This window comes from Nilaparvata lugens, chromosome X (assembly GCF_014356525.2).
Source record: "Nilaparvata lugens isolate BPH chromosome X, ASM1435652v1, whole genome shotgun sequence".
NCBI lineage: Eukaryota > Metazoa > Arthropoda > Insecta > Hemiptera > Delphacidae > Nilaparvata > Nilaparvata lugens.
In genome coordinates this window covers 17,656,712-17,671,966 of record NC_052518.1, presented here as the reverse complement: position 1 = coordinate 17,671,966, position 15,255 = coordinate 17,656,712, and the positions used below count along the sequence as shown (strand labels likewise).

Genomic DNA, 15,255 nt, shown 5'->3' with positions numbered 1-15,255 from the left:
ATGGGCCTGAATATTTTTTGACTAATTTCCTAGACTGTCCTTGTCTTACATCAGGATCGTGGACCATAACTAAATCTCCTGGTTCAAAAATGCAATCTGTTCTATTCCTATCGTAATAGTATTTCTGTTTTTCTTGTGCATCTGATAAGATTGATGGTATCTGTTCTCGCACTTCTTTAAGATTTGCTAATCTCGCGTCTAAATGATAAGTGACGTCGTCATTTTCGGGAAAGATTTTCAAATCTAAAGGAGTAGTGGCTTCAAAACCGTGCAATAAGAAAAAAGGTGTATATTTCAAAGAGCATTGTTTCGAAGTATTGTATGCGAATAAAACTTTCGGCAGCATTTGTACCCACAATTTCCTATTATCGGCTACGTAAGCTGTTAGCATCTCTTGAATTGTCCGGTTGGCTCTTTCGGCCAGACCTTGACTTTGGTGGTGACTTGATGATCCTAATATGTGTTTGATTCCAAGCTCAACCATAAGGTCATCGACTTTTTTATTTACAAAATGTGTACCTCTATCGGATCGAACTTCTTTTGGAACGCCAAATCGGTATATTAATTTCCATAAGCATTTAGTGGTATTATTTGCGTCGGCGTGTTTACAAGGTTCAGCTAAAATATATCGGGTCGTTAAGTCAACAATCGTTAGAATGTATGAATAGCCCATTGAGCTCTCTAACGGACCGATGTAGTCCATCATGATACTTGAGAAAGGCTTACTATCACACTTGATGGGTGATAAGAAACCTTGAGGCTTCGTAGTAGGGGTTTTTCTCTCTTGGCAATTTTTACATGATCTTACATAATTCGCAATGTTTTCATACATATTTTCCCAATAATATTTCGATGATATTTTCTCATGGGTTTTATAAATGCCGGTATGTCCACCTGTTAAGGAATCATCATGGAATGTTTCAAGGATTTTATTGATAAGAGATCGGGGTACGAGAAGTTTCAATTGATTGGTATGCCCATCAAATTTCTTCAGATAGACAATGTCTTTTTCGATCGTGTATTTTCTCGCCTTTCTAATCGTAGCTGTATCACTATGATTAGGGTTTCGTATTGCATCATATATTTTTCTTATACTCTCATCATTTTTCTGTAAAGTCTTTATGTCTATTTCTTCTATTTCGAATATATTGTAGTTTTCGTCCTTTGTGAGATCAGTTATATCCTTCTCTAGTGGATATCTACTCAGGGCATCAGGTACGTGCATTTGGGCTCCTGGTTTATATTTCAAATCAAACGTGAACTCCGTTAATTTCATAAGTAACTTACTGACTCGAATACTGGGGTTTTTCCAAGTTATAGTATTGCAAACTAGCATGATCTGTGTAGATTGTAAATAATCGGCCAATTAAGTATTGTCTGAAATAATTTACACAATACACTATTGATAGAAGTTCAATCTCTCCTACTGCCCAATTTTCTTCATGTTTTGTCAGTTTTCTGGAAACAAAAGCTACTGGATGTAATTTTCCATTGTCATCTGGCTGCGAGATAATGCCCCCTATTCCAACTCGAGAAGCATCTGTGTGTACCACTACCTCCTTATCATTATTAAAATGATGAAGTACGGGTTGTGATAAAAGTTTGCTTTTTATTTCCGAGAATGCGTTCTGCTGATCTTCTTCCCAAGTGATTGGTTTATTCTCGTTATTTTTAGATATCAGATTTGTTAAGGGTCTTGCAATTATAGCGTAGTTTTGAATGAATTTTCGGTAAAATCCACTAAGACCAAGAAATGCTCTGACATCTTTGACAGTTTTGGGTATAGGGTATTTTTCGATAGCTTCCAAGGTTTCGGAAGCGGGTTGTATCCCTTCCTTTGAGACAGTGTGTCCAAGTACTTTAATTTTTCGGTAGAAGAAGTGACATTTAGATGTATTCAATTTTAGTCCTACGTCTTGCAATCTTTTCAAGGTTTTCTCGAGCTGTTGATATTGCTTATCAAATGATTCTCCATAGCTAATGATATCGTCCAAGTAAATCAAAACTCCTCTATACAAATAATCATTGAATACTTGGTTGATTGCTCGTTGGAAAGCATTTGGAGATGTTCTAAGACCAAAAGGTAGTCTTTTGAACGTGTACAGCCCTTTATGAGTTGCAAATGCTACATATTTTCGACAATCTTCGTGTAATGGCTGTTGGAAAAATGCTTGTCTGATATCTAGGGTGGAAAAGTAATCCGAATTGTCAAGAGAATCAAAAATTGTTTGAAGAAGGGGAAGGGGATATCTATCCGGTAATATTTTCTCGTTCAACATTTTATAGTCTACAACCAATCTGAATCCACCGTCTTTTTTAGTAACTAAAAATGCGGGAGAAGCATAATGACTCTGGGTTTCACAAACTATTCCTGCTTTTATCAATAACTCTACTTGTCTGTCTATTTCTGTTCTTTGAGCGATAGGTAATCTGTACGGTGACTTAGCAATGGGTGTGTAATCTGTAAGTTTGAACTTGTATTCGGGTAATTTCGCTTCCTCGAAATCAATTTCGTTTGTTGAAAATAGGTGTTTGTATTTATTGATGAGTCTTTTCGCTTTGGAATTTTGCTCTGGTGTAAGATCTTTATTAATATCTATTTCACAACCCTCTCCATCGAATAGAACAGAGTCTACTAATGAAACAGATTCGTCGTAATTACAAACTTCTCCTTCAATTTCACCAATAATAGTTTCATGCAACAATCTTATATCTTGCCTTCCTAGATTCAAAATTCTAATTTCACTCATGTTTGTTTCAAAATCATCCTCATTCCAAAGCACATGCAATTTTTTATTATGTAATAACGATTCATTTGGAGTAAAATGGGATACTTTGAGCAATTTTTGTGTTAGATTGACTTTGACATTCACGTCTTTTTGAGCGGGGATTATTGTTTCAAGAGCACATTTGACGAAATTTACGGGATTGGGTATGCAGACTTCTTTTGTAATATTTGTTTCAGAATCGTTGTGTAATCTATTTAATGTACAAATCCACTCTTTATCCATGTCTAATTCGACTATTTTACCATTATCGGTCATTGAAATGATGTTATTCTCATAATCTAATTTCATTTTATATTTTGAGAAGAAGGAATTTCCAACAATAATATCGGCCTGTAAGTCTTCAGAAATTACTAAATTTACTTCGAATTTCCTGTCATGTATTTGAATTTCACTCGAGATCATTCCTGTGATCGGCATTAATGAACCATTAGCTACCGATAAAGCAATACTACTATTTTTCAAATGTTTTAGATCATCGCTACTTAAAAGATTTTTTTGAACTATGTTTACGTTCGTACCGGTGTCAATGGTAATTGATACATCTTTTCCTTTGAATTTTCCATTAATAGTAAGTACTGGGACTTGAATTCTTCTCTCTTTAGTCAATGATCCATTCATTCCAAGTTCGTGCTGAGCATGCATTTCGGAAGACAATAGCTGTTTGAAGTTGGTTTCACTTTCTATTTCGTTAGAGCAATTAATTTCACTTTCATTTGAGTATAACTGATTATTATTGGCATTGAGAAAAAACTGCCTGACAAATTCTATCGCTTTGGATTGTTCATCTTTCATTGATACAGAAGATATTATATTACATGTGATTTCTTCTTTATCAATTGAATTTGGAGAATAATTATCAAATGGAAATTCAGCGCTTTGTTTTTCAAATCCGGATCCCAAGTTCATATCCGATTCGTCTAGGCTCGGGATCCTGTATTCGAGTTTTTTGATAAGAAAAAACAATCGTCTTTCCAGTGATTATTCCTCTTACAGTATGTACAGAATCTAGTCCTATTAGGGTTGATTGGTGTCCTGTAATTGACTGATGTTGATTGTGTGTAATTATTGTTTGTATAAGGTTGTCTTTGGAAATTGTTCTGATTTGTTTCGTGTGGGAAGACGTTTCCGCTCCTATTTCCAAACTGTCTATTAGGATTAGGATTATGTGATTGTGTGTTTCTGTCGCGATCATTGTAATTATTATTGTTTGAATAAGGTTGTCTTTGGAAGTTGTTCTGATTTGTTTCGTGTGGGGAAAAGTTTCCGCTCCTATTTCCAAACTGTCTATTAGGATTGGGATTTTGTGATTGACCTACATTTCTACTCAAATTTTTCACCACAATACTCAGATCGTTCAATTTCTTCTCTAAAGTATCTACTACATTTATTTTTTGGACAGGCTGTTCGATTGAAGCATTATGCATTCCTAACTTTTTGTCTAGAAGGAAGCGAGATCTTTCATATTTGGCGAGATTTTTCTCTAAATCTTCAACTGATGCATTGTCCATGAAAGCAACATGTTGCAATGCTCCTACGTCTAAGCCTCTCAAAACATATCCTACTATTCTTTTCTCTGACATTTGAGGCTCAAGAATGTGACAAAGTTTTATTATATCTGCTGTGTATTCTGTGTATGTTTCTGTTGGTAATTTGTTTCTGTTTTCGAGTTTTTGTCTGGTTGTCTCTTCATGAACAGGGTCTACAAGTTTACTTTTTAAGTGGCCTACTGCATCAAGAAATGTCGCGTTTTCATTTTTATCCGAAAATATGTCGAAAATTGCCAATGCTGTTTTCTTGAGGTAGAGGGGTAAATACAAGATTTTATCATCCTCATCCCACTTATTTATTTTTGCTGCCCTATTGAAGGTTTTCAACCACTCGTTGAAGTCTTCACTCTTTGTACCCCCATAGCTTTCGGGTTTCGCAAAGGGTCTTTTATCATTCCCTGCCATATTATTTTCTGGAATTAGGATATTTGCTAAGTTATCGGGAGCTACTGTGTCGTAGATGTGTTCTTGATTTCTGCCTAGCTTGCCTACTATTCGCTCGTAATCGGCTAACATAGGGAAGATAATACGATCGCGTTGAGACAGGGACCCTAACTTAAGTAATCGACTTAGAGCATCTCTAGCTCCTGAATCGTGGTCCACATAAATACAAACTTTTTTTGCCAAGTCAACAGCGAATCTCAAGTATTCAATATTAACAGATTGAGGGATGTGAATACCTAACTGTTTGCCTAGCTCTAATAATTCTGATTTATCCAGAGATTTTACTTTTAAATCAATAGGTAAACGTAATAATGAAACCTCGAATTCACTAGGTGATTGTTCAGAGTCACTAGAACTAGAGCTACTCATCTCAATATAACAATAATAACAATTATCATATTTACCCTGTACGTTGAGAGAATAGAGGACATAATTATACGAGATCAAACACAGAATATAATAATTATGATAATGACCTGAAATGAAAATGTCAATAGATAATTTGAAGGCTAATCTTGTCAATTAATAAACTCTTTCTCATGAGAACGACGCCCAACACCATGTAATGGGGTATTTAAAATAGGTGTATTTTGGTTATATTATTTATGGTATTGTGATGGTATTGTAAGGTTGTGAGAACAACCCTAGACATTATGGTAACAATTTATAATAGGGGAATCGCTTGGCTTGCGAGAGGTTAAATTGATCTAACTCTATAACTCATGAGAAAGGAACTATATTTTAAAATAATAAACAAAACAGTTATATTTTGGAGAACTAAGTAATCGATTTAATCAAATTGTAACTCAAAATGAAACTGGAAACTTAAATAAAAATAATATTGAGAAAACTTTTTAAACAAACAATAGAATAATTACAGGATTTGCCTTCAATAAAAAAAGATGAATAATATATAATAATAAAATTGATAATATTAGCTCACTGAACTCACTGAACCAGGAAAATGGTGTCTCGGAAAAGAAGGGTAGAGCCGGGCCCGATTATCTGCAGTAGATAGCTCCAGGTCCCGTCCTCGTAACCGACTGACTAGAGCCTCTCATTTTTTCCATAATTTTACTTGTCATGAATTTTCACCGTCGTCAACAATTTATCTATTCATTGTGAAAATTCATGACAAATAATAAAAATTATGTAGTTCTATTACAATATATAATAATATACTTAAGCTGCTTACAAATTCTACCTTTAGGTGTTGTCATGATAATAGATTTTACCAAGATGGTATTGCGGGAATGGAAGTGGTGGTGCCTGAAACTTGTAGCATGATTACTTGTGTAATAATTATTTTCTTTTGAGGGTTTCATCCTAAGTTGAACTACTTCTAATAAACGAAACTTTATGATTCACTTGGCTTGCTTTTACAATAGCACTTCTATAACTTATTTTGACTCTTTACGGCCCAGTGCCTTGAAACACGCCCAAACTTAACAATTAAGCTACAGACGTTTCATTGTTATTATGGAAGCAAAATGGATCACCGATCTGTTGCTTCCACAAATTTTTGTATGAATAAAGGCCGTTTTCACAGTGTAAGTTTAAGCTAAAGCTTAAACCAAATCTGGATTTTTTTTTTTGTTTAAACTAAAATTCCGTTTGCACAGTATCAGTTTAAACTCTGTATTGAGTTTAAACTCTGGGAAAGTTTAACCTCCAAAGCAGGAGGTTTAAACCAAATAATTTGGATTAATTATCTGTAAAGATTTGATGGGGAAACAGCTGATAGTAAATTATTTTTCGACAGTTGTTTTTGATGCTTCTGTAGACGATAATAATTATTATTTAGGTTATAGTGAATCATTGTTTGAATGTAAAAATAATTATAATGAAGGAATGGATAGAAATTTTTAATGCGATTGATAAAGATGATTGCAAAGAAATTTTAAAACTGAGAAAAATTGGGCCAAAAACGAATTATTTAAATTTCTGGGATCATAGATAGTTTTTAACGATTTTGCTTGAGTAAAGCAACAGCCAATTCCGTATTTGATTAAATAAACCACTTGATAGAAAATTAGACAATTTTTAACAGTGGTCTTTGATTAGAAAACATGCTTTTAATAACAACTGAGATATTTTGCTTTCGAGATATTTCTAATAAACTAGGAAGACCGTAGTAGATTCAAGCGTAACAAAATAACTTTTTCATCTTACATCCTAAAATATATTTTGGTACCAACTAGATTTAAGGTTGTATCTAATAGAAATATAGAATTTCATCTTTTTTTGAAGAATTTCTTGATCGCTTTTCACTTCTATTACCGTACAGCTTACAGCTCTGTGGATTTTGAACAGGAAATTGTAGCTAAATAATCTCAATTCATTGATGGTTTGCAAACAAATAACAACCTGTAAAAATCAGCCTTCCTGATATTATAAACGATGACATTCTATTACCAACTTAACGCTAAACTAGTTTAACTTAAACCGGATTAGTAAATGCACTGAGAAAACCGATTCAAGTTTAAACTTTCAGATTAACTTAAACTTGATTAACTTGATCGAGTTTAGCAATCTATACTGTGCAAACGGCCCTAAATAGAATAAATAGAATAAATAAAATATAATGAATAAAAAGTGCTATTCTGATAGTGAATAATAAAGTTCAGTTGTATTATTTTTCACAAAAATATCCCAACATGACAAGCTTGAGCGCTCAAACTTGAAACCAGTCATTTGATGTTCCTGGTGCAACAGTGTATCTTCTGCTGTCTCAATCTCATAATGTCGATAATATTTTTTTCTGCTAAAAACTTGTAAAACAGCTGGGCTTAGGGTAGGGAACTGGTAATATATTTTACGCTCTCTATGCATTCGTAGTACGTTTTCGACTTTACCACTCGCTAAGCATGCGCAGTAGGCAGCTTAAGTTATTCCAGGTTTGATAAGGTTACAAAATTATTCATAACATCAGCAATAGCGACTATTACAGCATTTTTTGAAATAAATATCAATAATTAGATAATACAATTGAAACACCTTATTCTACTAATAAAATGTTTCATTGAATTTTCTCACATCAATCTTAGCAGTTTTTAAAATTTATGTAATTAATCTAAAATAATAATAATTTCTCCAGTGATTGATCACTAATTCGATTCATCAATACAGCCACCCATGATGGTGGCGATCGATAAGGGTCTTAGCTTTTAGGTGAGTCAATCATACAACTTTATTGAAGGCAAATTATACTGCAGTTGTAGAAAAAAATATTGTATGTATTTCGAGCGTATAGCTTCTTTATTGCTTCCAAATTCAAATTTATTTCACACATATGCATACTTTCGCAAAATTATCGATTACTGATTTTCTCAAGCAATAAAGTAGCATTTGCGCTCCTAATACATAAATAGCTAATATATGTTTGTCGAGATGGATTTATTATAATGATGATCTTTGTCTTACCCGGTGGTGCACTCATAAGGGTATTTTTTTTTTAAGTAATCAGATTTTTTTTCAAAGTCCGAAATTATTTTTTGTATCAAAGAAACTTATGAATCCTTATCATATTCACTTTTAGTAATTTGTTCATGTGTGTATGATTTTACATTGTGAACTAAAAGCATACAGATGAAGAGTGCATATTACTCTATCTACTATACTAATATAGACTCTTATCATCTGTGCTTAAATTAGTTTAAGCTCAATTCAATAGTGTAACTTTTTCACCTTACCACAATTGTGATTGGCATTGATTTTCTTCTGTTGATGCTCTCTTGAGCCTGTGGGTAATTATAATTATAAGTGTCGAGCGTAAAAGTTAGGAATATTGGGTTTTAATAATACCTTCTGCTTTATTTATTTTATGACTTGCAAGTCATATCATGAGAGTAATTTACTTTGGTACCATAATCCTGAGCCTCATCAATCATTATAAAGCATCTGCCAAATATCTTTAAATATAATATATTGAATTAAACAATGTTTGCAATGCGTTATTCTTTATTTTATTTTCACAAAAAATCAAATCATTAAAATGATCCGGAGAGAAAAATAAGTCTATCTTATAACAATAGCTAATGACCATAGTTACTGTATGTTATTGTAAGTCTCTTTTCCATTATATGTGTACTAATTCTAATGTGTGATGATTCTTTGTCTTGTTCTTACTCATATACCGGTAAGTGTTAATAGTTTTCTTTGCATTTTTTCAGGTATGGAAAAATTAAGTCACTTTTCTTGCAACATAAAAACTTTTGCTGTTTCGTGAACTACTTTGAGCCTGCAATGGCTACTAAAGCTATGAAAGCTTTCCAGTCTGAAAAATGTCCTGATAAAAACCTAATTGTAAAGTTCCCAGATAGTGCTAAAAAACAAGCGTCACTAAAACCAGACGATGACAGCTTCATTAAAACACCTGCTAGTGACATGAAATCATCAACCGGTGCCATTAAAAAGAATTCCAATCAAAGCTTGGTGACAACTGTTCCTGCAACTGCTTCTGGCATGAAACCAGCAACCGGTGCAATCAAAAAGAATTCCAATCAAAGCTTGGTGACAACTGTTCCTGCAACTGCTTCTGGCATGAAACCAGCATCCGGTGCAATCAAAATGAATTCCAATCAAAGCTTGGTGAGAACTGTTCCTGCACCTTCCACTGACATGAAACCATCAACCGGTGCAATTAAAAAGAATTCCAATCAAAGCTTGGTGAGAACAGTTCCTGCAACTGCTACTGACATGAAACCAGCAACCGGTGCAGTTAAAAAGAATTCCAATCAAAACTTGGTGAGAAATGTTTCTGCAACTGCTACTGGCATGAAACCAGCAACCGGTGCAATTAAAAAGAACTCCAATCAAGGATTGGTGAGAACTCTTCCTGCTGGTACAACTAACACTCAAAGCTATGTACAAATTCTTGAAAACAAGCATTTTGAAACATTCCATTCTTAGGTTTTGTTTTTATGCTATTTTCTTTGATCATGACAAAACAAAACGAACTATGTATATTCCTATATTGTGATTTATGTCCATTTACACACTTTTGTACGTTAATTTACAGTATATTTCAACACTCTACAATTTCATTTCTAATATGATATGTCAATTTGATTTTTTGCGCCCAAAGCCCTTTTCAAAACCTTTGAATAATACTTTTGTTCTAAAAATGTATGTATTCAGGGCTACTTACTTTTATTTACTATTATTATTATTTTTAGCATATTTTATTTATAAAATAACATTATAGTATCCTTTTTTGAAAGGTTTTTAATATAAAATAACAAATTAAAACATCTAGTTTCAATGTTTCACATCATCTTCAGGTTTTTAAAAATGACCGTTTTACTAACAGTTTTGTTATTTTAAATATTTAAAATAAACGTTTATTTTGAACATGTCTTAATCACGTTATTTTAAATATTATATTAAAACGTTTATTTGAAATTTATTTTTAAAACCGGAAGATGATGTGAAACATAGAAACTAGTTGTTTTAATTTGTTATTTTATATTAAAAACTTTTCAAAAAAAGGGGTATTATAATGCTATTTTATAAAACTTTTGTTCTAATTTCTTGATTTTAAAATCAATATTCAAACTTCTACATGTATTGAATTATTTGTCTCGAATTTGCTGTGTAAAGCGTTTTGATCTTAAAGTTACTTTTCCTATATGTGGTAGAATTTTGATATTCCATTTCTTGCATTCGTTTTATCATTAAAGCTACCAGTAGCTCCAGTATCGCTTAGTGCTTAAGTGTTAGCTCCGTTAATTGTAATTGTGTGTAAATTGTACTGTAAATGTTTGTGAATACGTGTATTTATAGGAAGTCCACATGTCATTATGCCATCTACTATTCCAATTTGGATTTTGAATGTTGTAGTTCTGATCAATGCGAACAGAACTGGTTATTGATCACTTGCGTACTTCTATAACTTATTTTAATATCAATATAATATTGATATCAGTTCAATATGATGATATATCAATTTCAACGCTCTTTTCAGAACCTTAACATTTGATTTCTGTTGTAATTTCTTAATTTTTATATCAACATTCAATCAAACTACTTTTTATGAATTGAATTGCCATTTGAAATTAGACATCTTCTTAGTTGGAAGTACATATCTAAGAAAATATATATATATTGTGTAGGATTATACATTTAATTTCCTAAATTTGGCTTCTATGGATGTATCGAAAAAATTCACAAGAGAACTCACACTTTTTCAGGTCTTCCAATAATAATTATAAACACTGATAGGCTGCTGTTTCTAAATATTATTATGTGGACTTTTTCGTGTATTTACTTTTTATTAATTATTTTCAAACTTTTGTGTTTGATAAACGAACAAGTAACAAATAACAAGTAACGAATAACTAATATAAATTATTGAAGTTTTGATATTTTTTTACATCTTTTGTGTAATTTTTACAAGAATAACAAACCTAAATCATTCTCATACGATATTCACTCCAACAAATTTATATAAATAGTTGATTTATAAATAGTGAATAAAATAATGCGTATTCAATTGCTACTCATATAAAAAACATCACCTGGATCCGCGCCATTTATGTGAATTTTATTCCCATGTAATATGTTGTTGAACTTTGTTTGAATTTTTCTTTTCCATGTTCCCTTGTAATAAAATCATTTCTGTTTCTGGTTTGATAATAATTTTATTTATTGTGAACATTTGATTGCCCATTGAAAGCGTGCTCATGCATTTTACATGTAAAACTGTTTCCTAAATGTAAAGACTATACCGTACACAGTTTGTAGAGTGAGTATTGAAATTTTTGACAATTTCTAAAGTCTCTTCAACTATACAGTCATGAATCCCAGTTTTTGCTTTCCTTGTCCTATTACCATAGGTAAGGAAAGTATTGCTTTCCAAAAAAATTAAGGTACCCTAATTTCAAGCTTTCTATACTTTTCAAGGTCCCCTGAGTCCAAAAACATGATTTTTGGGTGTTTGTCTGTGTGTGTTTGTGTATGTATGTGAACACGATAACTCCATTCCTAATTACCAGATTGATTTGAAATTTTAAACTTAGGGACCATGAGGATCCGACAACAAGAAATTTAATTAAATTCAAGATGGCGGGTAATTACCAATTTTAACTCTGCTGTTTGGGAGGTAATTAATAGAAATAGGAGAGCAGCTCAAAAGATACAGTTACTAATGTCCCTAGGATAATCGATGAACATGGAAATTATATGGATGATAGTATAGACATTGTAACTTTTTCAATAATTATTATCAGCAGGTTGCATATAATCTCCAAAAGTCACTGAACACTAATACTTATAATACAACTACATTAAATGCTGAGCCAATTGAAAAGGTATTTAAATTTCATCCATTATCAAGAGATGAGTTGTCAAGAATAATAAAAAATTTGAATAACAAAAAAACAGTAGGATTGGATGGGGTCTCAAGCAAAATTTTAAAGAATGTGAAAATGAATTACTGGACCCTTTATTGCATCTCCTTAATACTTCACTAGAGCAGGGTATTTTCCCTGATGATCTGAAACAAGGAAAAATTTTGCCAATTTTCAAGAGCGGTGATTCTGAAAGAGTTGAAAATTATAGACCCATTAGTATTCTAAATGTAATAAGTAAAATTTTTGAAAGAGTAGTTTTAAATAGGTTATTGATGCACCTGGAAGAAATTAATTTCATATGTGATGAACAGCATGGGTTCCAGAAAGGGAAATCTACTAAGACTGCAATAGTATCCCTTGTTGAAAGACTAATAGATTCAGGTGAGAAGGCAGCCGCAATATTTCTTGATTTATCCAAAGCTTTTGATTGTGTGAACCATAGAATATTATTGGAAATACTAAAAACTGTAGGTGTGAATGGTATAGAACTAAAATGGTTTGAATCATATCTCATAGGTAGAAACCAGTGTGTTGAGCTTACCAAGGTGGATGGGAATGAAATAGTAAAAATTAAATCTCAAAAACTGGAGGTCCAGGCTGGAGTACCTCAAGGCTCAATTCTGGGTCCCTTACTGTTTCTGTTGTATGTGAACCAATTACCAAAAGAGTTAAACGATCACAGAGCTCTGTTGTTTGCTGATGACACATCGCTTATCTTTAACATTATTTATTAGATAGTCTAGAAATAAATGCTTTTACTGGAGTACAGTCAATTGTCCAATTCTTGAAGCAAAGGCAATTAACAATAAATAGTAAGAAATGTCAATTCCTACAATTCAAAAGTAAATATAATTCAGTAGAGGATAGAGAAATAAATGTGTTTGTAGAGGAAAATGAATTAGACCAAGAGAGAAAGTAGCATTCTTGGAATTTTATTGGACAGGAAATTAACATGACATCCTTACATTGAGAGGATATGTAATAAGATATCATCTGGGGTATTTGTCCTGCGGCAGCTTGCTAGGCTGAATGATAAAAAACTACTGTAACTGCTTACCATGGACTTATACTATCTCATATTAGGTATGCTATTTTAGTATGGGGTAATTCATCTCAACAAAATATGGACAGAGTGTTTAAGATTCAAAAGAAGGCACTCAGATGTATAGAGAAAGTGAATAGGTTAGACTCTTGTAGGCCTTTATTTAAAAAGCTTGGTCTATTAACTGTGCCATCTTTGTATGTATATGAAGTTGTAATGCATGTGAAAACGAGTGGTGTGATCCAGAATTCAGATGTTCATGAGTATAATACGCGAAACAGAGCAGATTATCATATAATGGGTCACAATAGTAGGTTATTTGAACAAAAACCAGATTATATTGGTAGGAAATTTTATAACAAGCTACCTCAAATCTTGAAAAGTAATGATGATTTGAAGATTTTCAAAAACAAATGAAAAAATATTTAGTTGATAAAGCTTTTATAGTGTACAAGAATTCCTTTCAAACCTAAACTAGGTTGAACTATTTAGTGTTAGAATTATTATGTAATAACATGACTTGTCTTATACCCCATGACTGGAGTCTTTAGGACGCAAAAAAAAAAAAAACTTAGAAACCATGTTCAAATTTATACCCTGGATAGCTATTTATAAGCCCTATCAACTGACATGAGTCTCATTTCTGGGAAAATTGCAGGAGCTTCGTAATGTTCTTGAGAAAAATTGATTTTGTTAAATTTCTATCACGATTTTCTCAAAAATAACTCGACCAATTTTTTCAAATTCATACCCTGTATAGAGTTATTTATCAACTCTATCCACTGGCATAAGTCTCCTTCCTGGGTAACTAAAAGGGGTTCACCCCATCCTTGAGAAATGGACTTTGTAACCTCTTTCTCGTGAGGTAGACGTAGATAGGTAGAACAGTATACAATAGTATGATCGTAGTTTTAAATAATATGTAGCCGCCCATCGTCATACGTTATTCCCCTAAATTATTTTCGTTCATAAGAATGAGGCTTAGTGCCGGTTGCACAAAAGCCGGTTAACTTTTAACCGTGATTAATTCCACGAAAATTAATCAGAAAAAGCGTTTTTGAAAAGACGGCTTCTCTGATTGGTTCTAGTGAAATTAATAACGCTTAAAATTTGACCGACTTTTGTGCAACTGGGCCTTACAGTTCAATGAGCAAGGAAAGTTGTGTGAGTCTACCACACCAGATTTTTTTAAAAGTTACCTACATGTTACTAATAGTTTTAATTATTTTTTTTACTGTTTTTGTGGTTTGATAATTTTGTTTGAATCAGCAATACGGTAACCTATTTTGTCCCTCCATATACTTCTATACAATTATGAAATATGTAGCCTACGTATATAGTGGCAAAATCAATATATTATTTTATTAAAGATACAGTGTTTCAAATATGATGCCAGCCGTTTAAGTGCTCAAATTCTTGAACCTGTCCTCTTGCAAATTGTCAGTACTGTAAATGTTTATCCAGTCAAGTGTGCTATCAAGACAAATGCCCAAAAATTTACTGTCATTTTAATTATTAAGTTCATCTAAATTTTTAATATTATGATTCCTGCAAATGAAATGGATAAATTTGGTTTTATCATTTAGAAATAGGTTTCATCTACCGTACTCGTCATTTTTTTTTTAATCGATACTGTACCGTATCAAGTGAGTTCTTGTCCTCTATGCACAAACTTTTATCATCTTAATGTATACAAAAATTGGTATTTTCAATGGCATCAAGAACATATTTCTGCAAACTAAACTAATGTTCATTTAATTCTCTAGTCATTTTCTTTGTACGGTACTACTAATATTATCAATAGAATTTATAAAGTATGATAACCCATGTATTTTATTTTAAAATTCGCGCGGCCCGCTAGGTGTTTGGTACCAATACAACATTTCATTTTTCTATCAAACCCCTTTTGCTTTAATTTCGATACGATATTCCAGTTATTTTCATATTCTATTTTGAAACTTGAGAAGAACATTTGTCTTCGTACCTACTGATTATTTGCAAGTAGTGATTATGATTATATCATTGATGCATTTCTGTGGCACCCTGATTGAGAAAGAGATAGGCGTCACAGTCACCAGTCA

General features: G+C 32.4%; 1 protein-coding gene across 1 annotated transcript in view; it reads left to right on the top strand.

Annotated features, from left to right (window-relative positions):
- Positions 1 to 11,416, top strand: part of LOC111059040 — a 39,397-nt gene extending 27,981 nt beyond the window's left edge. Inside the window, exon 7 of the mRNA XM_022346639.2 lies at positions 8,953 to 11,416. Within this exon, the coding sequence (XP_022202331.2) occupies positions 8,953 to 9,691 (739 nt within the window). The 3' untranslated portion in view covers positions 9,692 to 11,416. The remainder of the gene's footprint in view (positions 1 to 8,952) is intronic.
- The last annotated feature ends 3,839 nt before the right edge of the window (positions 11,417 to 15,255 follow it).